At 35.9% G+C, this 26,375-nt stretch overlaps 1 protein-coding gene across 13 annotated transcripts in view; it reads right to left on the reverse strand.

Moving 5' to 3' along the window:
• Nucleotides 1-26,375, reverse strand: part of LRRC7 (leucine rich repeat containing 7) — a 571,260-nt gene that overhangs the window by 355,794 nt on the left and 189,091 nt on the right. For all 13 annotated transcript variants that reach the window (XR_010153504.1, XR_010153506.1, XR_010153505.1 and 10 more), the window contains one exon: nt 22,134-22,336. Coding sequence is in view for 10 of the 13 variants with exons in the window: in XM_063800431.1 (XP_063656501.1) it covers nt 22,134-22,336 (203 nt within the window). In the remaining 3 variants the exon portion in view is untranslated. The remainder of the gene's footprint in view (nt 1-22,133; nt 22,337-26,375) is intronic.

Below are 26,375 nucleotides of genomic sequence, written 5' to 3' on the forward strand. Positions count from 1 at the left end.
TGGCTTTCAAGGCTCTTCGCCTCTCCAATTTCTCATCTTGCCATTTCCCTTTTCCCTGGCCCTTCTCCATCCATACCTCTCCTCTGCTGTCCTGCATTACCACATCTCCAGCCACACTCAGCAGCTGTGTTTCTGCACCTGTGTACTCTGCCTTGACTTTACAAATGCCAGTCTCCAGCTGGAGCTCTTTTCCACTCCACCCTATCCCACCTCCCCTCTACTCTGTTGTTCAAGTTCCAGGTCACAGATTAAGACCTGTTTACATGCTCCACCTGCATACTTTTGTAGTGTTCTGTACGGTTATACCTATTGAAACATGGATGTCTGAGTTTTGTGATTACAAGATTGTAGTGTAGTTTCTCCAGTTCCTGCAGTACGGAAAGTGTGGAACACAATGCTTGGCACATTGTACCTTCTCAGTAAGTGGTTATTCTTTCTTGAATATTCTATGTAGGAGAGTGGCATAATAGCAAGATAGTCACCATTTTTGTGTGTGCCTATTACATAGGTGCAAGTGATTAAACTACACTTTGATGTATATTGTCTCTACTTACAACAACGTTGTAAATAAGGTATTATTATCCTTATTTTGTAGATGAGAAAACTCAGGAGGTAACTTTTACAAGGTCATATTGCTAGCAAGTGCCAGAGCTAAGATTCAAAATCAGTTCTGTGTGGGTACAAAGCCATTTCTCTCTTTCTTTCTTTCTCTTTCTTTCTTTTCTTTCTTTCTTTCTCTTTCTTTCTTTCTTTCTTTCTTTCTTTTTCTTTCTTTCCCTCCCTTCCTTCCTTCCTTTCTGTCTGTCTTTTCTTCCTTTCTTTCTTTCTTTCTTTCTTTCTTTCTTTCTTTCTTTCTTTCTTTCTTTCTTTCTTTCCTTCTTTCTTCTTTTTTTTGAGACAGTCTTGCTCTGTCTCCCAGGCTGGAGTGCAGTGGCATGATCTCAGCTCACTGCAACCTCCACCTCCCAGGTTCAAGCGATTCTCCTGCCTCAGCCTGCCGAGTAGCTGGGATTACAGTTGTGCACACCACACCTGGCTAATTTTTTATATTTTTGGTACAGACGGGACTTCACCATGATGGTCAGCCTAGTCTCGACCTCCTGACCTCAAGTGATCTGGCTGCCTCGATCTCCCAAAGTGCTGGGATTACAGGCAAGAGACACCATGCCCAGCCACAAAGCCATTTCTATACTAGCACACTATCGCCTCTGAATGATCAGATCTGAGCTTTGGAAAGATAATGGTGAGAACTGACAACAGTCTCTCACAGGCTTTCTGGGAGGGGAGAGTGGATAAGACAAGGATCCAGTGAGCCCTCACAAAGGCCGCAGGCCCCAGAAGAATTACAGAAGACTCAGACTCAACAACTATCTACTGACAGAGAGGAGCTTAGAGTAAATACGAGTATATGTTATAGCACTTTGGGTTAGCAAAGTGCCATATAAATGCAAAAATCATAATTTGGATTAGCATTTTATTAACATCTTTATACTCATGCTTGGAAAATTACGAACATTATAAAAATGGCATAAATGTAGATGACTATATCTCAAACATAGTTTAGTTTCTTAGAAAAAATAAAATTAGCTGGATAGTTTTTCACCACAAATACAAAAGTATTAGCTGTGTGCGAATTTTCAAAAGATAAATCCTTTTCCTGAAAAGCTTTATATTAAATCATAAATATTCAGTGAGAGGCTTATTGATGCCATATGTAGGCACATGTAGATTTCACCAGGGAAAAGAAATGGTTGTCTAATGAGTTGGCCTCACTGAATGGCTGGTTTGTTAGAAGTTCTTCCTTTGAATTCCTTTAAAGATGTTCAGTTCATTTGAAAGTTGTTTCAAAGAAATAATTATACTGTGCACATTATAATAAAATATTTTAAAATTTCCTTTGTTTAAAACAAGTGTTAATAATTTTTTTTGTTAGAAAAGAGCCAACTCTAAGTAATAAGAGAGTAAAAATGGTTTTATATACATACTTGGTGAAATTGTAAGCTTCCAATTGTGACATCATTTACCCTTCCTTTCCCTGCTTCTTTTCTCCCTCCCTTTATCTCTCCATTTCCCTTTCTTCCTCCCTCCTATCCTTTCCCTTCCCCCTAGACTGCTTGTGTTCAGTGAGCGCCTCTTGAACATCTACTCAGTGACAGGCACAGTGTCAGGATTCAAAGATGAATAACAAAGAATCCCCTTCCTCACGTATACAGCTAACTAATGGTTATAAATAAAATTCAATGTAATAAATACTATAGCAGAGAGATGGCTTTGCAAAGAACATTTTATTCCCAAAGAAATATCCCTAGACTTTTTTCCTTGATGTAGAGAATTTAAATACGTGGAATTGTGTGCTTTTAAAACTATTCTATGTTACTCTCCCACACTAATATCTACCCCTTAAATATTCATATGCAACGAAGTGACTTACTCAGATTTTTGTTTTTGAGAAACATTTGGCACCTATGAACAGACAGGCAGGTGGGAGATTAGAAAACATCCAGATGAAAAATAATGAGTCTTCATGAAAGCACTGTTAGTAGAAGTGAGCAGAGTGACACAGCTAAGAGGAGAAATCATTAAGAGTTGGTGCCAGCAGTGCATGGGCAAAGAAGAGAAGATTTTGTAGTCAAACAAGACTTTAGTGTGCCTAGTAGTAGTGATGGTGTGGGGTTGGTGGGACAGGTATAGTACTGGACAGGTGCTGGTAGTATCAAGTAACATTGGAGCTACAGGAAAAGGGAACAATTATAGTCCTTTCTAGTACATTTTAACAATGCTGAATGTGCTGCAGAGAAGAGCTCTTTTATTTCCTGCAGAAAGATTGTGACTACAATAGATACCTAGGGATTTTATCCTAGAAAACAATAAATATCACTGCTGTTGTTTTTAAAATACAGATCTTTTAAACAACAGTTTGTACAAAGATGTTGTTGAATCATTTTTCCCTTTGGAAGAGGAAGGTTATTTTAATGTTTGCCATTGTCTTAGAAGGAAGGGAATATATCTGTTTTATTGGAAGAACAGCTGTTGCTTTGAATATACAAGGCATAGCACATTGCCATATCTACTGTATTCAATAATAATTTGCATTAAAAATATTTAAATGAAAATGTTATTTAACTTACATATCCTTGATTACTTTATGTGATGGTAGCAAGCTAATAATATCCACAATGAAATAGAAAAATGTGAAAGCTGAATTTAAAAGCATAGCTTTAAATGTTTTTAATTTCAACCCAGCTTCATTGTTTCTGGGTATTTGGGGTAAATTCCTGATGTCTCTATTAAGGTAAATTATAAAGGATATGTGTGTATGAGCATGCTTGTTCATAGGTGTGCCTTTGAAGGGGGTTCCTTTTGTTGCTTTTTTAGTAATTATTGGTTGGTAAAATTTTTGTTAGTTGACATATAAAAAACTACTGGCTTTGTCTATAGAGGATAATCAATGTGGTATGTGAACAATTAGCCTGAATGGCATTAATCTAAAGTTCCATACTAGTGTAAGCTGGTTTGTGTATGTATCTGTGTGTGTGTGTGTATATATATATATATGTTTGTGTGTGTGTATATATATGTGTATATATATGTGTGTGTGTATGTGTGTGTATACATATGTGTGTGTATATGTGTGTGTGTGTGTATATATTTGTTTTTGCCATTCTATGCCCTGATCAGTCATGAGTGACAAAAGGCCTAACTTTGCTGACTAGCTCTGCCAAGGTCAGTGAGCCAGAGAGAAGATGGCTCATGGTATAACTGGAGATTTTCTCCACTGGTAGTGCTAATAAGTAGATTATAAACTTTGGAATCAGATAGACCAGGATTTGAATTCTGACTCCATTCATACTTAGCCACATTATTGAGCTAGTTCCATGTTCTCTAAGGTTCCATTTCTCATCTAAAAACCCAATTAGATTGTGCTCTAGTCTTGTCTTCAGCAATGCACTTCTGCCAGGTGGACCTCCCTGACCCCCAAGCAAAGCAGGATTGGTTGTCTCTCTACTGTGTTTTCATATACTCTTGCATATATATTTCTATAACCCACTGTTACAAAATTATAAGTATTTATGCAATAAATATTTAGTGAAAAGCTAGCTTTGGACTAAACACTGCACTAGTTCCCATGGAAACAAAGATTAAATAGACATAGTTTAGTATTCTGGTAGGGGAGGCAGACACACATTAGTGTCTTTCTTCTCCACCTTTGTTTCCCTGGAACAGAGTAAGCATTCAATAAACATATAGAGAATGAATAATTGCCACAGGTTTGGCAAGTACAGCTATGGAATTGTATACATGGTAATATGGAGGCACAGAGGAGAGTGGAACAAATGTGCCAGGGAGTGAATAATGAAGGCTGGGGGAGGAAGTGACAGTTGAGATGAATCAAAGTAGCATGCCAGGCAGAGGAAACAGCATGAACCTACAGGCAAGAAAAGCTTTGTGTTTCAGGAACACTTCCTAAGAGAGCAGAAGAAGGAAGAGATTGCAGAAATAGGCTGTAGCCAGACTATAGAGGCCTCATGTCAGCATTCCATGCTAAGCTGCATGGTTTTTTCCCCTGAAGTTAGAGAAGAGACAGGTAACTTCCTTAACTTAGGTTACATTCTGGTCATATTTATATTTGGAATGGGTCACTGTTGGCTGTGTGAGGAATAGAATGGGGGAAAAGGCTGGTGTAAGGTAACAGCAAGGAGACTATTCTATTAGTCAGCTGTGAGATGAAGGTCTGACACAGGCTTCAGTCTTAGGATGGAGAGGTGAGATAGATTTAAGGAATATTTAGGTAACAAAATCTTGGCTGTTGATTTGATGTGAAAGCTGAACAAATAGAAAGAGTAAATGATGACTCTCTTGGTATCCAAACTGAATAGATAGTCACCAACTGAAACAGGGAATACAGGACAGGAGATAGGTTTCAAGGGGGAAATTACACTTGCTGAGTGTGAATATTCAAGTAAGTCCAGCAAGCATGTACAAGTTTGAAGACTGTGAGACTGGGCTGAGCTGGCATCGTAGCTTTGTGAGTCTTCACTGTGGCACTGAGAATATGAGAATAGATGAAGGTGATAACCCAGAGAGAAAAGCAAGATCAAGGAGCTTTCCCCTTTGCTCCCCTGAAGTAGGCATTGTAAAAGATACAAATGACACTTTATTGCCTGGTCGAATGGATTATACAGTTCTTGCCTTTCTTGGCCTCCCTATTCCATTTAACAATGTCATCGCTCCCTTCTGAGAACACTCCACTCTGACATCTCTGATTTCATTCTTCTAAAAAGAGTTCCTCCTGCTGTTGGCATCCCCCATACCCTGCCTCTGTGGGCCCGGGCTCTGCCCCATTCCTCCCAAGTGTTAGGGTTCCTCTGTAGGTAGGCTGCTGGCAGTGTTCCATTGGTGATGACAGAAGGAAATGTCATTAATATTAATGAATAAACATATACTACAAGCTTTTATCAGTCAGCTCTTAATTATTTAGGGCTCTTGGTAGAAAGCTAAAATTCAATCCTATTTAAGGTCACTCACACACAGGGAAGACTCCATTGAGGGCCATGGGAAATTCACCATAAAGAATCTCAAAAAATAGGAAAAAAACCTTTAATTCATCCACTTAAAATTTAAAGAAAACAGAAACTTAACTGAGCAATAAATATCAAACCCACACACCCACACAGACCCACACACCCACACAGATCCACACCAAAATGAAAAATCAATAGCAAGGTAGTGAGGTTGCATTGTTACCAGGAAAGCAAGAAGCAGTAAATATCACACACAGACACACCCACCCACACAAACACCCACACACACCCCAAAATGAAAAATCAATAGCAAGTTAGTGAGGTTGCATTATTACCAGGAAACCAAGAAGCAGTAAAATGGTTCTAAAGAAAGAGGTAGAATATTGTTGTTTCCTCTAATCTCTGACTGGTCTTAACTCTCTTAGTGCTGTTTCAGGTTTGTTATAGAAACAACAAATTGCCTCTATGCATAGAAGGGATACATATCTCTAGGATTTTATTAAAATTAATTTCCACATACATTTTGGAAGAAAAAACATCTGCAAAAGATTTATTTCATTTTATATCACTGTTAATTTGGAATAGAAGGTAACTTCCTTTCTGGAAAGTGCAACTATCATTTCTCATTTTATAGGGAGAGGCCAGCTTTTTTGTATTCTTTACTGTATTGTAGCTCATAGCAATTACCGTCATTTGTTGAAAGGTTATGTTTTGCAGACACCATACTCACATTTCACATATATTATGCTATATAATATATAACGTGAAGAAGAATTACCACAGGGTCAGTAGATGATAAAAATAAGATAGGAGTAAGACAATCTTTCAAGGTAGATGCTATATTCTCCAGTTTACATAGGAGAGAAACTGAGGCTGGGAACCTTCCCCAAGCTGGGATTCAAACTTAAGTCTGCCCAACTCTAAGACTTTAGTGGTTTTCCCTACCCCAGACTTTTCACTTCGGGCTGCTCTTTGTCTCTGTAATTAGAAGCTCTATTGGGATTTTGGAGCTGATCTTTGAAATTAAATAATGCTGGCAAGGAGGCAATAAGGGTGAGCTTACATTATTCATATCCTTTGCTTATTTTCTTTCCCATCATTTCTCATAATCTGGGGAACTGCTCATTTTCTCTAAAGTCTAGTCCAGGGTCTCTTAAACTTTTCTGCCACAGTATCTCTAACAACAGAATACAGTAAATATGATTTTTCATCTTCACAATTCAGATGAATTTCGCATTTGATTCTGTAACATATTTATGGTTCTCTCTTAGAAATCATTTAATTAATTGTCGTTATAGAAAGATGCAGTACATATTTGCTATAGTAGATCTTGACTCCTGGCCTTATATAGCTCTCCTGATTTTTGAAAGCAAATGTCTATATATGAATTTTACATGTGACTAGAAGTCAGTTCTATGCAAGGTCAGCTTCATAATCTCTATGAAGTAATCCTACATTTCTGTAACAAGTTAAGAGTGGCCTGACTTTCTAAGAGTGCCTGGTCAAGAATTGGATCTCAAAGTGGTTCTAAATCAGAGAGGGCATTCCACTAATGTGGCAATTTGGACTCACTTCTAGAATGAAATCAGCCTTTTGGAGTTGACAGGGGATTAATTCTCTAGAGTATAACAAATTGTCAAGTCACATACTAAGGATTAAGCTGGAAATGAATAATATTAAAACATGCAATAACCAAGTAACAACTATTAAAAGAAGTAGTGAAAAGAACAGATAGCAGAAATTGAAACACCTTAATGAAATTACATTTTTACTTTTTACCTTATTTGCTCAAATCATGTTTTATAATATACTTGCGCCCTGGACATATATTTTTATTAGTGTGGCTTTTATAAGACGCATTGATAAATCATTTTCAAAAGGAAGTGCTATTATATTGTCAAATTTGATCAGCTCTACCAAAGGACTAATCCCTGTGTTTTTCTCTTCTAGCTCAATTCTATTTTTCTCTTTAAACTTTTTTAAATAAAAATATCTCAGTTCTTTTTCCTCTTCTTCACATCCCACAATCTCTCTTCCAGAGACAGTTGCTTTCAACTCTTTTAGCTATTACTTCTTGTATTTTCTTCTACATTTCTAAAAATGTGCGTGTATTTCTTTGTCTTTTTCTATCAATTGTAGAGATCGTGTATTTATTTCATATTATGGCACTTGAAAAATCATATCATCTCTCACCACCAAAGCCACCATCAGTTTTTTTCCTAATCTTCCCAGCATACTTACATCCAAATCTTCGGTTAAATCAGTAGTAAATGCTGACATTAATAATATGGATTTGTTCCCTGTGTTTGCTTTACTCATAAAAGTTTTTTTAAACATAAATGTAATATGTATATTTAAAGTATGTAACATGAAGTTACAGAATACACATAGACAGCAAAAAGGCTACTGTAGTGAAGCAAATTAACATATAAATCACCTCACTTTTCTTTGTTTCTGTGGCAAGAGTAGTTAAAATCTACTCATTAAGCATCAATTTCATATACAGTACAGTTTTATTACCTACAGTCCTCATGCTGTACATTAGATTTCTAGATTTGTTCATCCTATGTATATGCTACTCATAAAAGTTTTTTTTGTTCCTGAAGTTGCTTCATTTTTTAGCTTGTTTTTTCTATACATTTATCCTTAATTTTCTCCAAATGCTCAAAAAGCTCCGTCAAATGTCAAGCAATTATATTTCTAAACGTAAAGCACATCGGATAAATTGGTAGGTCTACATTTTATTCTAGACCAATTCACTCCTGTGCCCTGTATAGCCGGCTGCAGCATGGGAAGATTGCTCTCTCAAGGTGATGCCCACCTGGCTTTGTAAGATATTCCTTTATTGCTCTTCTGAACTGGGCCCTGGTCCCTGGTTTCTATGCCCCCCTTCTTTTTGCTTACACAGATATCCTGTAGCAGAAACCTAGGCGTCACCTGTGACCCATTTTGCTCCTTTCTCCAGTATCAAGATGGCCAATCCAGTAAAATCAGTTATCACTCTGTCTCTCAGGCTGTAGAGGTGTGATCATAGCTTGCTGCAGTCTTGAACTCTTGGGCTCAAGCAATCCTCCTGCCTCAGCCTCCCCAGTAGCAGGGATAACAAGTGCAAGCCACCATGCCCAGCTCTATTTTCTAGTTGTATACCCTTTAGTACATTCTTTAACCTCGTTGTGCTTTAAGGTCCTTAAATTTAGTGAAGATAACAAAACCTATTGGGCAGGGTTGTTTTGAGGACAGAAAAGCTATTGCATATGAAGTGATTAGCACAGAGCAGATGATCAATAAACTTTTGTTGCATTTCCTGCCTTCTTAGCTGTTCATCTGTCTTTTCGGTTTCTTCTGGTCCAGGCATATAAGCCAATAAAGGAGACTTTAGGAGAACTTGCCTTTGATATCTGTTTCTCAACTACCAACCACTTTAAAAGAAACTTTATAAAATACAGTTAATTTATACATTTAAGGCCCTTAATACCTTTTATAAGTGATATTCCTCTTTAATCCCAAATTTCAAGTACCCCACTCTCTCACCCTCTCAGTTTGTCACTTCCCGTCCTTTCAGCTCACAGCATTTCTTTCACACACTGGAACCTCTATGGTTTGAACAAACTTCAGTGTCTATCATGTCCCTCAAGTCCTCCCAACCATCATCATCTGCACCCATATTTTCTTCTTTCTCTTTCATTTCACTTCATTACAATGAATGAAGTACATCTATTCCTCCCCTTCATGCATTCTGAGGATCTCCTGTCCTTTTGCCTTCAGGACTTTGGTCCTATAATTATTCCATCAATTTCCTGCATCTAGTTTCTCCCCCTTTCTTCTTATTTAATTCTAGTCATGAACAAATGTGCCTTCAGGTCACTGATCTTAAAACAAAATGTATTTTGACCTCATACACTTTTCTAGCTGGTCCCATGTTTCTGCTTTCCCTAACAACAAAACATTTTAAGTAGAGATGTTTATATTCACCATTGTCTCTTTAATAGACTTCAATCAGGTTTTCACTGTACTACTCTTATTAAGGTAACCAACGACTTCCATACTAGCAAATACAATGGTCTCTCCTCTATCCTCTTAGCCAATCTCTCAGTTTATACTCCCTCTTTTTCAAACAGTTTCTATTCTTTTCTTGGCTTTCATAACAACATAAATTTTCTTCCTATATCTTCAAAAACCCTTCTTTCCTTGTTTTCCTCCTCTATCAATAGCAACTCTTTCTAAATTTCCTTTCTGATCCTAATCTCCTATCTCCCAAATCCATTTCATTATCAAATTTTGTTAACTTTGCCTACAAAACATAGTCTGAAATTCTTTTCTTCACTATTGTCAGTCTAGTTGAAGCCACCAACCTCTCACCTGAACAACTGCAATAGCCTCTAATCTCTGTCTCTGCTCTTGACTTGCTACAATGTATTTCCACTGCAGCCAGAGTGGTATTTTTAAAATAAAAGTAATTTCATGTCATTGTTTCTCTTAGAATTCTTCAGTGTCCCTTCATGTCACTTAGAATAAAATCTTAAGACCATTCCTAGCTTATTTGAACTTGTGTGATTTAGCCCCAGGCTTTCTCCCGCAACCTCTCCCACCTGCCTCTCCTGTGGTGCCTTGTACCACTCTTCCCTTCATTCTTTACACACCCTCCTTCTTCCTGTCCTGTAAATATGCCACACTCCTTAGAGTGTCCCCTTTGCCTAGAAGGTTCTTTCTCTGATCTTGCATGATCTTGCGTGGTTGACCCCTCGCTGTCATTCAGAACTCAACACAAAAGATCCTTTTTTAGGCATTTACTGCACTTTCCACCTCAAGTACCCTCTCAGCAATTCCCCTCCTTTATTTTATTTTCTTTTTCTTTCTTTTTTCTTATTTATTTATTTAGAGACGGAGTTTCACTCTTGTTGCCCAGGCTGGAATGCAGTGGCGCGATTTCAGCTCACTGCAGCCTCCACCTCCCGGGTTCAAGCGATTCTCCTGCCTCAGCCTCCTGAGTAGCTGGCATTGCAGGCACCGCCATCATGCCTGGCTAATTTTTTGTATTTTTAGGAGAGATGGGGTTTCATCATGTTGGCCAGGCTGGTCTTGATCTCTTGACTTCAGGTGATCTGCCATCCTCGGCATCCCAAAGTGCTGGGATTGCAGGTGTGAGCCACCGTGCCTGGCCCCCTGCTTTATTTTCATAATGGCGTTTGCCATCACCTAACACTTTTATTTTAAATTGTTTGTTGATTTACATGCTCCTTTTGGAGCAAGGTAGATTTTGTGAGAATAGAAATTTGTTGATCTTCCTCCATAATATATCTCTGGCACCTAGAACAATGCTTGCACATAATTGGTAATCAAGAAATGCTTGCTGAATGAACAAACAAATCAATTGATATATTTTACCTAAAATCTTGAGTTTTTTGTATCATTTCTCAAAAATTGGCAGGAAAAATCAGCAAATTTGTTGTTGAATCAGATTTTAATGATATTTGATATTTGGGTAAATGTTAGAAATAAATGATGGCATGAGTAAGTCATCTTACTCATTATAAACTTGTAGAAGATTATAAAACTGCTCAAAAAATGACTGGGATACTACAGATGTCAGTTTCTCATTGACTCACATAATTAAGAGTTGCTGGTACTATAAATTTTTAAATAATAAAACATTTTAAGCAAAAACTAAAATCTGAGTAAGCAAAAATTATTTACTATTTTCCACATTCAAACTATGTTTTTGCTAATCTTCATGTCCTTCATCTCACTCTTCCTTGGGGCTTTAGAGAGTTAATCTACATTATTTATTTATTGAAAGAAATAATGGCATTCATTTAAATGCCAAAATAATTGCAATTAAAGAACATATATGGAAAAAAAGATGCTTTAGGAAAGAGATTAAACAGAGTCAAATTTTGATCATTTATGTATCTCATATGCATATATATGAGATAGTTTTGTCCTGGATGTAGTTTTATATATTCAGAAAAATTGTATACATTTGGCGCTGGGGGACAAAATCATGCAGCCTTGTTAGTTATAGGTTCTTGTATTTCTGGAAACATTAATCGAAGAGTGGATACATGACTTACGTCAGGTGAATCTAAGTTTTCTACTGGAGGATAGAATCATGCACAAAATCATTGGTGAGAAAGTGAGACATTTTAAAAGGTCATTTTTTAAACCTTTATTCAAACCCAGGATCTAAGGAGAGCCCTCCATAGATATATGTGGGGCTACTTATGTCAAGGCTACAGAACATTCCTTGTTTATGAAAGACAAACCCTTAAGGGAATTAGTGTTAACATGAAATTTTAAAATGGGGCAACTTTATTAAACAAGTGGCAATTTTTTTGTTCTACATTTGCAAGTTTAGGCTGTGTTAAATCTCGAGCAACACATTTCATATTCTCAATCATGACAATTGTTTAAGCAGCAATTATAGTGATACAAGTAGTTTTTTCATTTCAAAAGATTCCTTTTTAAGTAGGAGGAAAAAAAATAATCAATGATCATTCAAGTTTTGATAAACTACAATCACAACCATGAAATAGCATTTCAAAATTTGTCACCCTAAAATCTTTCTTCCATGGCTCCTTTGATCTCATTAGACCTCACACAAAATAAATAAGTGTCCTTGTTTTCAAATAATTTTACTTAAAGTTTTAAGAAAAACATGGCCTTGAACTAATACATCTTAAGTTACAAATATCAGTGAATGAAAAGAAGCATCGATTGAAAGCATATAATATGTAGAATATTAGAGGATGCTTTATTTTTGTTTATTTTGCTTGTCAGATATCCATTTCCCCTTGTTCCATTAGAACCTTGATCTTCCTTTTAATGACATCCCTCATTGTACATTGTGGAGGCAGCAGGAATTTGAATCTTGAAAAACTGTCACGGTTACATGGAGGTCTTTGTAAATTGCCATCCTCAGAAAATCAGCATTGTGTGGCCCAGACCATCACTGTTCTGTGAATTCTGAGCAGCAGTCTAGAACTCTCTTGGTTCCTGTCCTTTTTCCATGTAAAGTTCTTTAGGCCCCTGTTAGTTCTATGAGCCTGGATATCTTTCTAGTAAGTGTTCATCTTTACCTAAAATGGCCAGTTGGTTTTTCTGGCCTACAATAAAAAAAAACTAACTGACACAACTGTAAATCCATATTAAATAGTAATCTATAGCCATTGGTTAAACAACTAAAAGAACTTTCTGTTATTTTAGTGTTATATTTGTCTTTATTTTAAATATGCAAAACAACTTCGCTAAACAACTCTTGTTTCTTATTAAAATAAGCCATTTCTCTTAACTCAACAGTTATACATGTTAAATATCCCTTATACTTGGAACCAGAGTGTTTTGGATTTCAATTTTCTTTTCAGATTTTGGAATACTTGCATATACATAATGAGATATCTTGGGGATGGGACCAGAGTCTAAACACAAAATTCATTTATGCTTCATATACACTTTATACACACAACCTGAAGGTAATTTTATACAATATTTTGAAATAATTTTTGTGCATGGAACTAAGTTTTGACTATGTTTTGACTATGACCTGTCATATGAGATCAGGTGTGAAATTTTCTAATTGTAATATGTCTGTGCTCAAAAAGTTTCAGATTTTGGAGCATTTCAGATTTCAGATTTTCAGATTAGGGATGCTCAAACTGTAGATTACTTTGCTCTTTTTAAATTACTTTCACATACTTTATATTATTTGATCATCACCACAATTGTAGGAGATGGGCAAGAACAAATCTAGATGAGCAACTACTGCAAATGAAGATGCTAAGGCTCAAAGGAGTTAAACAATATGTCTGAAGTCACATGACTAATTAGTGGCAGAACTTGTGTTAAACCTAGGTCCTCTTTCACCAGAATTCTTTACATTGTACTGTAGTACATCTGTGATAATAACTGGTAACTATAGTTACTCTGCTGTTTGTCAGAATGCTTCCTTCTATTGTTGGTTATTTTTGTCTATTTAAAAAGAAGCTTATACTAGTGAATCACAAAATATTGTTTGGAAAGAATTTTAGAAAACCTATTCCACCCCACATCCCCAAACATAAAAGCACATTCCATGACATCTTGACTGCTCTTAGACTCAAACAGCACATTCCTTTATTTGAGCAAACATTATGTGACAACTCTAATTTATATGGATAAAAGTACTAAGAGTTTGGGAGGAAGGAAAAATGCAAACAGTGTGTTGTATTAGGTCCTGGCTTATAGAGGAATCACATAAACTATCCCATGTCATCCCAACTCCCAGGATCAGCATCAAAAATGTAAAAACTGCTACGAGAGAGTTATATTTTCTGTGTTTTATGCATATGCAGATATGCTCCAACTTTCCCCTTCCTTCCTTACCTATGGCCACTGTCAAAGCTCTCATTCCTTGTAAAATAATAGACAGCATATCAGAGGGAGATATTTACAGTGATGTTTTATGGCAATGATAAAGTAGTTAGGCAGTATCTTAATACTGGTTAACACAATCAAGTTGTACGAGATATCTCTTAGAGACACAATGAGGCTTAAAATTTTGTCCAGGCTGAATAAGTGGTGGTGATAGTGGGTGTTGTTATTTTGTATGAGATAATGGGGAAAAGCTTCTCCAGTGATGTTTGAGCAGAGATCTGAAGGAAACAAAGGAGCAAGCCATGGGGCAGAGCAAGCCTGGCAGTGGAAAAACCAAGGGTAAAGTCTCCGAGGAGAAAGCCTGTTTGGCATTCATGTGGCCAAACTGCTCCAGCACAGTTGTCAGAGCCCATTTACCAGTCATGAACATGGAGCTCTAGCTGGCATGACTCAGATGCATTTTTGTTGTTCATTTATTTTCTAAAGAGTTGGGGAGGATTTCTGCTATTTCATGGGCCAGTGACTGAAGCCAGCCCATGACAAAATTTTCACCAGCCTAAAACACCTTTGTGATAAATCCCTGACTGCTTTATATTGAATGATTGGTGTTTCAGCTACAAAGCCCAGCATGAGTGGTCGGCATGGAGTAGTGAGCACCATACAGCTGTCTTCCTGCAGCCCTCACCTGGATGTGGCTTCTTAATGTCTGTTTTTTTTTTCCCTCACCTAGGGCAAGCAACTGTAGATATATGGAGGCTGTTTTTTTCTGGCACCTCTCAGCTTACTGACAATATTCTATGTTGAGTGTAATATTGTTAAAAATTTACCTTCATTTTCACTGCATACTTTTATGAAATTGAATTTCAACCAGTGCCTAATTAAAACAAAATACTGGATTGGCTAGGCACGGTGGCTCATGTCTGTAAATCCAGCACTTTGGGAGGCCAACACAGTAGGATCACTTGAGGCTAGGAGTTTGAGACCAGCTTGTACAATATACATAACAAAGAACATAGTACCACTTCTCTATAAAAAATTATCTGGGCATCGTGGCACACACCTGTAGTCCCAGATACTCAGGAGGCTGATGAGGGAGGATCACTTGAGCCCACGAGTTTGAGGGTGCAGTAAGCTATGACTATGCCACTGCATGCCAGACTGTGCAACAGAGTGAGACTCTTGTCTCTCAAAAAATAAATAAATAAAAATAAAAAACAAAACCCTAAATACTGGAGGAATTTGGGTATTGGAGTTCAACTTTATGTATACTAAAGACTATAAAGCTCCAAACTGATGGATTTGTATTAAGAAAATAGTTACATATATGTGTTATATAAAAATAACACTTTATAACAAATTTTCTGCATTTATAAAAGTGTTATATTCTATTTTTTTAAAAAATGACATACGGTATAATCATACAAAGGAACATTATTTGTCAATAAAAAGGAATGAAGTACCGACACATGCTATGGCATGGATGAACCCTGAAAACATGATGCTCAGTGAAAAGACAGTCACAAAAGGACCCATGCTATGTAATTCTGTTTATATGAAATTTCTGAAATCGGCAAATTGATGGAGAAATAAGTTGCCAGGGGCGAGGAGAAACAGGGAACATGGAGTGACTGCTAATAGATATGGGCGGTTTCTCAAAGGGTGATGAAAATGTTCTAGAATTAGACAGTGATGACGGCTGTGCAATTCTGTGAAAATAACAACTGAATTTGTAAAACTGAATTTGATGGAATGTAAATTGCATCTCGACAAAACTTTTAAGAAAAAAAGACAGTGTAAGTTTACTACCTATTTTTTCTTGTAGAAGCATGCCATTTGTTTTGTGCTTATGCTTGTTTTCTACATTTGGGTGTGAAAGCATTTACAATTAAATAATAAAAGTCATATATGCGTGTTTTAAAAATGTTTACTTAGCAAAAGAAAGAGAATGTTAGTTCCCACAGTTTGCTGGATTTTTCAATCCAGAAGCCTGGGATCAACTGATCTGCGTCATGCTGAGGTAAAAGCAGCATCAAATGAAGACACCATCAATGTGCCTCCAGGAAATGAGTAAGTATTAAGAATACATAGCTTGGTTTTCCTGCTAATTACTTTAAAATATCTGTATAACTTTTCTACATCTCACTAATGTTGTATCCACTCTGAGTGTTTTATGGCACTCTGATAGGAAGCAAGAACTTCACCCTTCAGACACAAAACAGTTAATGTGTGATCTCTATAAGTGAAATGAGCAAGACCTTAAATCTCAAATGTCTTAGAGGATTGAAAATATCTAGAATTAGCTTTGAAAGTGTTACACAGTAAATTGCTCTCTTTGTCTTCTGTTCATTAGAGCAAATAGGTTTTATAAGTTATAGAAACCCAGATCAAAATCAGTTGGGATGTTGCATTCCTCTCATCCATGGAGAGATTTTTTGGCTTCATGAGCGTAATAAAATTTCCCAATTTTGCCTCTGTATGCAAAGTTGTCATGACTGCTGGGGGAAACACAAATAACTTCTGGGCAAGTTCCAGCAGTGAGTTTATACTATCATTTCACTTTTTAAAGTTTAATATTTTTTTCTCTGCAATTGTCTTTTTCCTTTCTAAGGACTTTTTTTTTTTTTTTGGTCTGTTGATTTTAACTCACTTCTTGAAAGGATGACTGTTAAATATCTGTCTCCAACTATGACTCCTCTCCTGAGTTTGATTACATTTTGTTTATTGCTTTTTGGAGTACTTTCACTTGGATAAATATTTTTATTTGATAATGCAATATCTAAAACCAAGCTAACAACTGCAATCTGTGCAGAAGAAAGTAACTATGATGGTTAGGAGTCTAGATAGCATGTCTGAAAAATAGTCAAGAGAAGTTGGAAACTTGTCTTAGAAAGGAGAACCCTTAAGCAAAGTACCTGAGTTTCTAAAAATATTTGAAGGATTAAGACAGTGACGATGAATGCATAGTTTCTTGTTCAGTGAAGGCATACCTTAATAATCTGTATCACCCTGAGCTCCTAGCCAAGTGTTGAATGGATAGATAGATGGATGGAAATAGGCAAACATCATTAACGTATTACAGAGTTTTCTAAAAATTAGAACTTTCCAGTAATATAATGGTCTATCCTTTAAATTAGTGATTTTTTTCCATTGCTAAAAATATTCACAAAGAGCTTGGGTGACCATTGCAAGAGAAATAATAAGCATATGATTCTGCATTGGGTGGAAAGTTGAACTACTCATTAGGATGGGCTCGTGAAGAGCAGTGGTCCCTGCCAGCACTAATGGACAAAAAGCAAAATTTCTGTTCAGTTATCCACTGAGATTCTGATTTGTTTTTACTGCAGCATAACCTCTCCTTTCCTAATACGTAGTCTTTGGTAATAATTTTGGATAGGACTCTAACATGCCATGTGGCCTAAGGAAAGTCAATTAACTTTTCCCTTTGGATTTACTTATCAGTAAAAATTGGGGACTAAATTAAATAATCTCCAGGGTTGCTTCTAATAAAAATAATGTAATATTGTTATTGTGTGAGTCAAGAAAATTCTCTGGGGAAGTAGTGGTATTATCACAAATGTGTTGATGTAATTGTGTAGGGTCAGAAGCCTATCACATTTTATGGACCAGGGAATGTTTTCCTAGAAGACGTCTTTGAAGATTTCAGATAAAGAGAATGTCATGCCACAATATTTTTTGTTGAATAGTCAACACTAGAACTATCCTGAGATGTTACATAATCTTACTTTTCTTTGATTCAGGGTAAATTAACATGGAAATCTTATTTCAGCTGTGATAGAATAATAAATACCAGTTACTGAATATTTTTCTATTCCAGGTATTCCACTGACATCATCTTGCCCAGTTATCTATCTGTCTGTCTATCTATCTATCTATCTATCTATCTATCTATCTATCTATCTATCTATCTATCTATCTACGTACCTATCTATCCACCTACCCACCAACAGGAGACAGTGTTGTTACTTCCCCAGTTTCACTAATGAAGAAACAGGTTTCCAGGAAGAATACTTTTCTAACCAAATACCAATGCTAGGATATAATTCCAGATTTGCCTGGGTCAAAAGCTTTGGTTCTTGATCTCTAAAATATTTTTGGAGTGGGTTGTAAACTTTTAAGCCGAGAAAATGTTGAAAGTATGGTGCTTAAAATTTAGTCTCATCTCTTTTACATGTAGCTAAATTGATTTCATCTACCAAATTCACTCTCCAGGTCTTTCAATTTTAGTCATATGTTGGCTTTTCCAAAATTAATTATAATCTCTTTTTTAAAGTTCTTCAGTTTCAAGAAGTTTTTTTGGCAGTTTTTCTCTTTATTGCTTTTTTTCAAATTTGCCATCCCACACTACTTCATATATAATATGCACCTGTTATGGTCTATTACTCTGTCTATAATTTTAAGTTCCTAATTCAAAATAACAAGCAAAACAGTACTAAATTATAAGCTGCGTGGATTTCTATCACTGTGTGAAAGGCATGTCATTTTGTATTTTTACCTTTCACTACAGAAAATTAAGACACACAGATTGAACTATTCCTAATCAAAATACTTCCTGTTCTTTCATATCTATTATTGTATCTTTTCTGACACACTCTTGATATATCTTCCCTAATGCCTTTTACCTTGACTTTTTGTTCTCTACCCATTGTATTACATAACATCTTATAGTAGAGATTCATGACCAATTATAATATTCTCTGTGTACAATATCAGAAAGCAAAGAATAGATACATATATAAAAGATAATTCTTACTTGATGTAATATCAAGAATAAAAATGGCTATCTTATTACTCAACAAATCTGAATAACAACTCAAAGAAAACCATAAAATAAAATGGCAGACAAAAATAATTTTTATTTCATCTAACTTTAAAGATTTAAATCCTTAAAGAGCTCAATGCTCTGCCTATAGGCCATTAAAAACTTTATACATAGTTTTTGATTTTGAGGCATTTTTCCTCCTGAAATAATTATTTTATAGCAGTTTCTTTATAGTGCACATTATGGTTATCTCTGCAACAGCCATTTTACCCTTTCCACCCCTTCCCCTTGTACTGCTACCAGCAGCCACAACTCTACAGAGGTGACCTGTTATTATTTAGCCCAATTACAGTAATCCCACTTTTCTTATAGTAGCTTCTTCTGTACTCAGCAAAGGAATTACATCAGCAGTAAACATGTGGCACAATTAACGCCAATGAGAACTGCAGACAAATTAGTTGAAGAATTTTAGGGGAGACATATTTTGTCCTTCTCAGAAAGAGTTTTAAGGAGTCAGATATTTCTGTTTTTGGATGCTGTGGAGGTGAACTCTAGAACTACTGCAGCCATCCTGCTACCATGAGAAAAGTCAGCTTCGGAATAAATTTGTTCCTGCCAAGGTGAATAGAAACCCATCAATTCTGATTACTGTCCTGAGATGGACCTACCACTTACGAGAGCCAATCAAACCTATTTCTTTGTAAAGTCAGTTTGTATTGGGTTTTCTGTTACTTGAAACACATATAATGAACTCTGATGCATTATTCCTTTCATTTTTGTATTTCCTATTTTTTTCCTATAATGCACAAATACATCTATGTACTGTTTGGATCATACCTCAATATCAGATCATTAGATCATATTTCAATATATCAGATACTTTAAGGGAAACTAGCTTACATGGCTGTTTTATGAAAGTAAAAAAATTCAACCTTGAAACTCACAGAAACCTTTAAAGATTATGTAAAGCTTCTTTGAAATATATAAGGCAGGTCAATGATAAAGGATAATAAATTCTCCTTAACTATAATGCACTGGTAAAATATATTAAGTCTTTGGTGTACTTATATTATTTTTAATTATTGTTAGTCAATTATTTTAACTAACCAAACAGACAAAATATCTTAAAATTTCTCTTCCAAGCCTACTTAGGATCCTAGTGAGTTCCTTGATGTATAAGACTTTTCAATGGAATTATCTTATCAATGTGTTAAGCCAAACAATACTATGTGACTTTCAAGAACTTTCATAACCTGAGTCCTCCCCCAGTCTCCCTACATATTGCCCCCATCCACATCCATGCACCTGCAGTTCCAGACTCTTCACAACTCTGCTCCCTTCAACTCTTGATGCATCTTAAATTTTCCATCTGTGCTTTTTGGTCAAGTTCTTCCCTTACTTCTCCAAAAATGGAGCTCTTCTCTATACATACGCTCTACAGTGGTACTTGGCTCTTTGGCTCCGATTATACATCACCGAGCACTTGCCTCTAATGCTTCAGTTTTTCTCTGTAATTAGGTTGTCAGATCCGGAAGGGCAGAGATCGAGATTTATTTCTCTTGTAACCTCCCTAAAGCTTCAAGTACTGTGTAGTAGAGTGGATATTAAATAAATACTTGCTTGATAAATTAACCATGTTTTTACTACCTATCTTACAAAATTTGTTGCATAGAAATGGAAAAAGATTTATAATGACCAGATTGGCCTAGGGTTGCTAGATTTAGCAAATAAAAGTGCAGGATGATAAGTTAAATTTGAACATCATGTAAATAAAAAAAAATTTTTTAGTGTAAATGTATCCCATACAAAATTTGGGACATAATTTTACAAAAATGTTGTCTGTTTCTGAATTTAAAAGTAAAATATAACTGGGTGTCCTCTATTTCTTTCTGGCAATCCTAGATTGGCCTGACCTAGAAACCCGCCACCCCCCATGCCTATTTTCCTAAATTAGAATGGGTTGCCACATTTATGACTTATGCAACCTTATATACTTTTGCTAATCAAGTCCTGTGGCATATGAAGTTCTCTGCATTGTTCTCTCAGTCAGGGACAACAGAGACTCAGTATCTATTATGTGAAATTCATCATGCCTGCCCATGTACCGGGAAACAGAGATGAATACGGTGCCATCTTTGCCCTTAAGTAGTTCCTCATCTGGTACAACAGACAGTCCATTTCAGTCCAGGCTTTAGTTGATGTGCAATCCTAGTGTGAATCCATGTAGTCAATAATATTTTTTATAGGCCTGACCTACCTCTAAAAAATACACTATACCTGTGTATAGTGTCATCTAAGGAAATATCCCAGATGACACAATACACAGGTTGTCAAAAATGAAGTATATTGTTTTTGAAGTACATGTTAAAAAGTTCTTAACTTTGAAGTGTTATGTAAACAGCACAATTTATAATTCTACATTTGATCTTAGCCAAAAGGCCGGCAAATGATAATTTATAACTCTAAATAAAAATAATTTTTCATAATTTATTTTGATCAGCATATTGAAATATCAGATTCTGATAATTAATTTCAAGTTTTTATTGTGGAAGATTCTTTTTCTGATTACTGGATATTTAATATACGTCTTTACTTTTTAGCATAAGCAACAGAAATTGAGTGCATGACGTTTTTTTCCCTTCTCAGCCGTAAAAATCCTTCACAGGTAAATACCATGCTAACTACTTAATCTGGGTTACTTACTTAGGTGACTGTTAGGATCCCTTGATTTAGATTTTGAACTTCTCTGCTGTGTGGTCTTGGTCTGCTTTAGCTAATCTCTTATCATCCAGTCTTTTCTGCAATAAGGACTAAGGTCACAGGAGACCTGGTTTTCTTTGCATGGCACAATGCCATAATGGCAGTGTGTGTGTGTGCAGGTGTGCACGTGTGTGTGTGTGTGTGTGTGTGTGTGTATGTGCACAAAGTTTGATAGTTTCAAATTCCTAGTAAACTTTTTACTAGTTATATGCCACATACATCCAGTGCTACTTGTAATAATCAAATATTTTACATACAGGTACAAAAACATGTTTTTCATAATAGTATCAATGTGTGTAAAAGCATTTCTTAGACTTAGAGCATACAATTCAAGGTTGTAATATAATGTCACCTTAATATACAACATACAAATTTTCAGTTCTGGAGTAGTGTCATATTTTTCCTTTCTTTCTAAACATAAACTATTGATCTCAACCCTCTACTTTATATTTTTATAGAGGTCATTTTAAATGAAGATAATGAGGCATAATCCATCAAATGGTGGTTTCCATAGAGCTCAATTTGTTATTAACAGAGGCCCGTGAAATCATAAATGGAGTAACATTAAAAGGTAATGAGAATATTGGGGGAAGTTATATCAATTTCAATGACTTGTCAGTTACCTAGATAGGAGCCCATAGTTCACATTATCATTATAATGAAGTCTTTGAAAGTTATGAAACACTCATTTACATTGTATATTTTAGGTTGTCAAAAGTTACCTTGGGTAGTTCTTCAATTTGATTGGCATCTAGATAAAGCTCCTCTAATGTTCGTTCGAAGTTAAAGACCTCCTTTGGCACCTGCTGAAGACTGCAGTGGGAGTAATCTAAAACTGAGATGATTTCTTCTTCACCTCGGAAACATCGGCATGGCACCAGACGGCCGATGATTTTCCGTTTGGTGGTCATCTCCAGGCACTGCACTAGAGAAACGCAGAAACAAAACAAAACAAAACAGCTTATCCAGTGCCCTTGGAAGGCATTCTTGTAATATTTAAAGCTTAGAAATTTAATTTTGGTATATAGTCTAGAATACTTTAAAGTAGGACACACACACGCATTGTATCATTAAATCCTTAAACAGCCCTGCGCGGTATGTGAAATAGGTTTTATTCTCACCTAGCAAATTCGAAAATGGGCTCAAAGAGCGTGAGAGATTTCCCATCATCACACAGCTTTGGAATGGCAGAATCGAATTAGGATGCAATCCTGTCTCAGTTCAATGCTACTATCATGCTTACCTCCTCACTTGAAACATGGAGCTATAATATGTTTTCTATTTTTACACAAATTACAGTGTAGAACAGAAACTTCCAGAATTTGCGGAAAAAAACATTTCTCCCATTTCTGTAAAAATATTCATGTTTCAATCCCAAAGTTTATGATGTACTCTTTTTAGCCCACAAATTTCATCGGTGAATAGATATTTACTGAATAACAGCTGTTTTAGGCACTGCTCTAGTGGAGACAGTGATGCATTGAACAAAGACCCTGTTTTCATGGAGTTTTTATTCCGTTGAAACTACAGATTATAATTGGATTGGTTATTCACTTCCAAATGGGGATCTATCTTTACAAACCTTGTAATATGGGATAAAACAACTTGTAATTATGGTAGAAATTCCTGTGACACTCCTGACACATCTTTCTCGTATTTCTCTAGGTTAGACTGACCAAATGCCATGAAATTTTGCGAAGACTTATCATGGCACCTTCAACATTTTATTCAATCTACTGTTTTTCATGTATTTTTTCCTCCTAAACAGTAAGGCCTTTCAGGGCTGTGATTATTTTGTTCATTCTTGTATTTATCTTGGTACTTGATATACAGTATGTATTTAACAACAATTGTAGAATAAACAAATGAAAGCATGAATGAATAAGTGAATATACTTAGGACTCTCCTCCTAATCACCGTCAGCTACTGATAATTGCTTGAAAAACTTATTTTAACGAAAAGGTCACTATCTCTGTGAATGTCTTCCTAGGAAAGATGAGTAGCATCTTCCTCTGAGTTCCCACACCACTAATCATATTGTTTTCCTAATTGTGTGTGCTGTTTCCCCATGTATCAGGCAAGTTCTCTGAGGAGATCTTGTTTCACTTATCCTTAAATTTACAGTACATAGTGCAGTTGCCAACTACGGAATTAAAACTTAAGAAACATGAATTTGAAACTTGCATTTAACTGGCTAATGTATTTTCACTTAGTAACACAAATTTATTGTTTACACAGAAATTAGTAACATTTATAAAAACAATGTAGCATTTTGTTTTTAAAATTGCTCATGTTAAGTCAAATTTGGAGATAATCATTATCTAGCAAATTAATGCAGGAGGAGAAAACCAAATACTGCATGTTCTCATTTATAAGTGGGAGCTAAACACTGCGCAAACATGGCCACTGAGAAGGGAACAATAGACACTGGGGCCTACCTGAGGGTGGAGGGTGGAATGAGGGTGAGGATTCAAAAAACTACCTGTTGGGTATTACGTTCATTATCTGGGTGATGAAATAATCTGTATATCAAAATTCTGCAACATACAATTTACCCGTGTAACCAATGCTGCACATGTGCCCCATGAACATAAGTAAAAGTTAGAAGAAAAAAATATTTGGAGGCAATCAAGTAGAACATGCTTTAAGAGGTGCTAGATGTTCAGCCTAAAGTGATCCTTTTTCATTGTTCAACTTCTGAAATTAATAAAAGGATATTCTAGGGACAGGTTCATGAATAAATACATATAGATGATTGTTTGCACATGGTAATCTGTAGAAGGCTGAATAAAAACATTTAAAAAGTTGACCTTTCTTCTCCATTACTTTCTATCTCTCCAACTCCTGTTCTTTTCACTTCTGGGAACCAGAATCGCAAGATTTTGTAACTATTGTTATACATAACCTTACTTGAAATTCTTGATTGTAGGATTGATGCCTTTCATTTTGTTACTTGGCATCTAGCACATAGTAGGCACCCAGTAAATGCACCCTCATAAGTGTCTAACATATTATATATAATAGACACTTAGTAAATGTTTGCTGTGATTATTGCAGTTGTAAAGGGAAGTGGTGATAGCATAGACTATGGTAGTGGCAGCGAGGATGAAAATAAGTGATGGATTGGGAAGATATTTAAGAAGCAGAATCTAAAATTTGATGATAGATTAAATGAGAGGTGGAAAGAGAGGCTCTGGGAGAGAGGGGAGGGTCTTGAAAGATTTCCAGCTTTTTAATTTGAGTATCTAGTAGTCACATTAACCCACCCCCAGTGATGCAATAGAGCTGACCCACGGCACACACCCATTTGCTTCTGTATCCACAGAGGAATAATAAATCAATTGTTCATGCTTCTTGTTGCCCAGTGTCTCTCACTCACCATGGCTATTTCTTGATGTCTGTGTTGCTATCATTGCACATTTTAAATTATGAACTAAGAGGAAAAACACAATATCCAGGCCTGAACCTAAACCATTTGGCCGGTGTCCACTGTCTACCAAAACTTTTGAAATTGTATTCACTTAGGGCACTTTCCCATTCATTAACACAAACTCTTCTAGTCATCTTTTGTATTTCTTTGCTCATCCCACAACAGGCTGAACTACTTCCCTGGCCCAGCTTCTTCTCTCCCCTCTGCTCCATGGGAATTCTTCAGTTGTGTCTATACCATGATAAACATCTTTATCGAGGCTCAGTCTGTCTTCATGGAATGCTCCTCACTCCCATCCTCATAGACCCAACTAAAACTTGGTTCTCCCCTAAGGTAATTAGATACCTTATAGCCTTTAAAAGCAGAGCATGCTGATTTTCTCACATCACATACTGATTAGCCAATTTCTGGTTGGAAGGTGGGATTGCTGTCCCCCTTGCACTTTAAAAACTATGAATCTTCTCTCATCTTCTAAAATCCCTGTTCATTTGATGGTCTCATGCTCTATTAATTAGGAAGTATTAAGTAGAAAGTATTAATATCTTTCTACTTGTCCTCACACCTTTCGTTTACCAATCTCTTGTACATTCCCATTCTTTCATTGATGACTCTGGTATCTAGTTTACGGACTTTCAACCACAATTCCTTCTATTCCTGATTTATGCTCCCCACCCATAACAACTTTCAACTTTGTAGGGTTTTTTCCCCCTGAATTTCTAAACAACTTGATTGTAGTGCTACTCCATGACTCCCCTTAACCTCCACTCTGGAGTAATCTTTTAGGAATAACATATCTTTTTGATTTAGTCTGGAGTGGTTGCTTTTCCAGCTGTCATCCTAGAATTACTCTTCACTATCATCCTGTGAAATTTTTCATTTCTTTCCTGTGTTGTATTTCCTATTTTCTTGACCCCATGTCATTTTCTTTCTAGATTTATTCCTTCATTTGTGGAACATAATGTCTGTTCACTTGCTGAAAAAGGATTTATGGTAGGTATATTTTTTGAGGAATTGCATGTCAGAAATACCTTTTCTTTATAAATAAAAAAGTTTTTATTTATCATATTTTCTAGTTTCCAGGGAAACTCAGTTCCATTCTTATTCAAAACCCTATTTCACACCCACATTTTTCTCCACCAGAAAGTTTTAGAATTTTATTTTTCCTCACTCTTGAAAATTCATGACAATATGCTTTGATTTTTTTTAATCTATCATACTAGGTACTTGATGAGCCCTTTCACTCTGGAAGCATTTATCCTGCATTCTGTTAAATTTTTGTTATTATTTAATTGATAAGTTCTTCATTTTTTTAAAAAAAATCATTTTTCTGTGATTTCCATTAACTGGATGAAGGACCTATCTCTTGGACTTATCCTACAATTCAAGTATTTTTTTCTTTTGAAATTTCCATGTTTTTGTCTTTTTAGTCTATTTTATGTGAGATTTTCACAACTTTATCTCCTAAATCCATGTCTTGTCTTACCCTTTATCTAATAGCATATTTTTACTTACAAGAGTTGTATGTTGTTTCCTG

This window comes from Pan troglodytes, chromosome 1 (genome assembly GCF_028858775.2).
Source record: "Pan troglodytes isolate AG18354 chromosome 1, NHGRI_mPanTro3-v2.0_pri, whole genome shotgun sequence".
Classification (NCBI taxonomy): Eukaryota; Metazoa; Chordata; class Mammalia; order Primates; family Hominidae; genus Pan; species Pan troglodytes.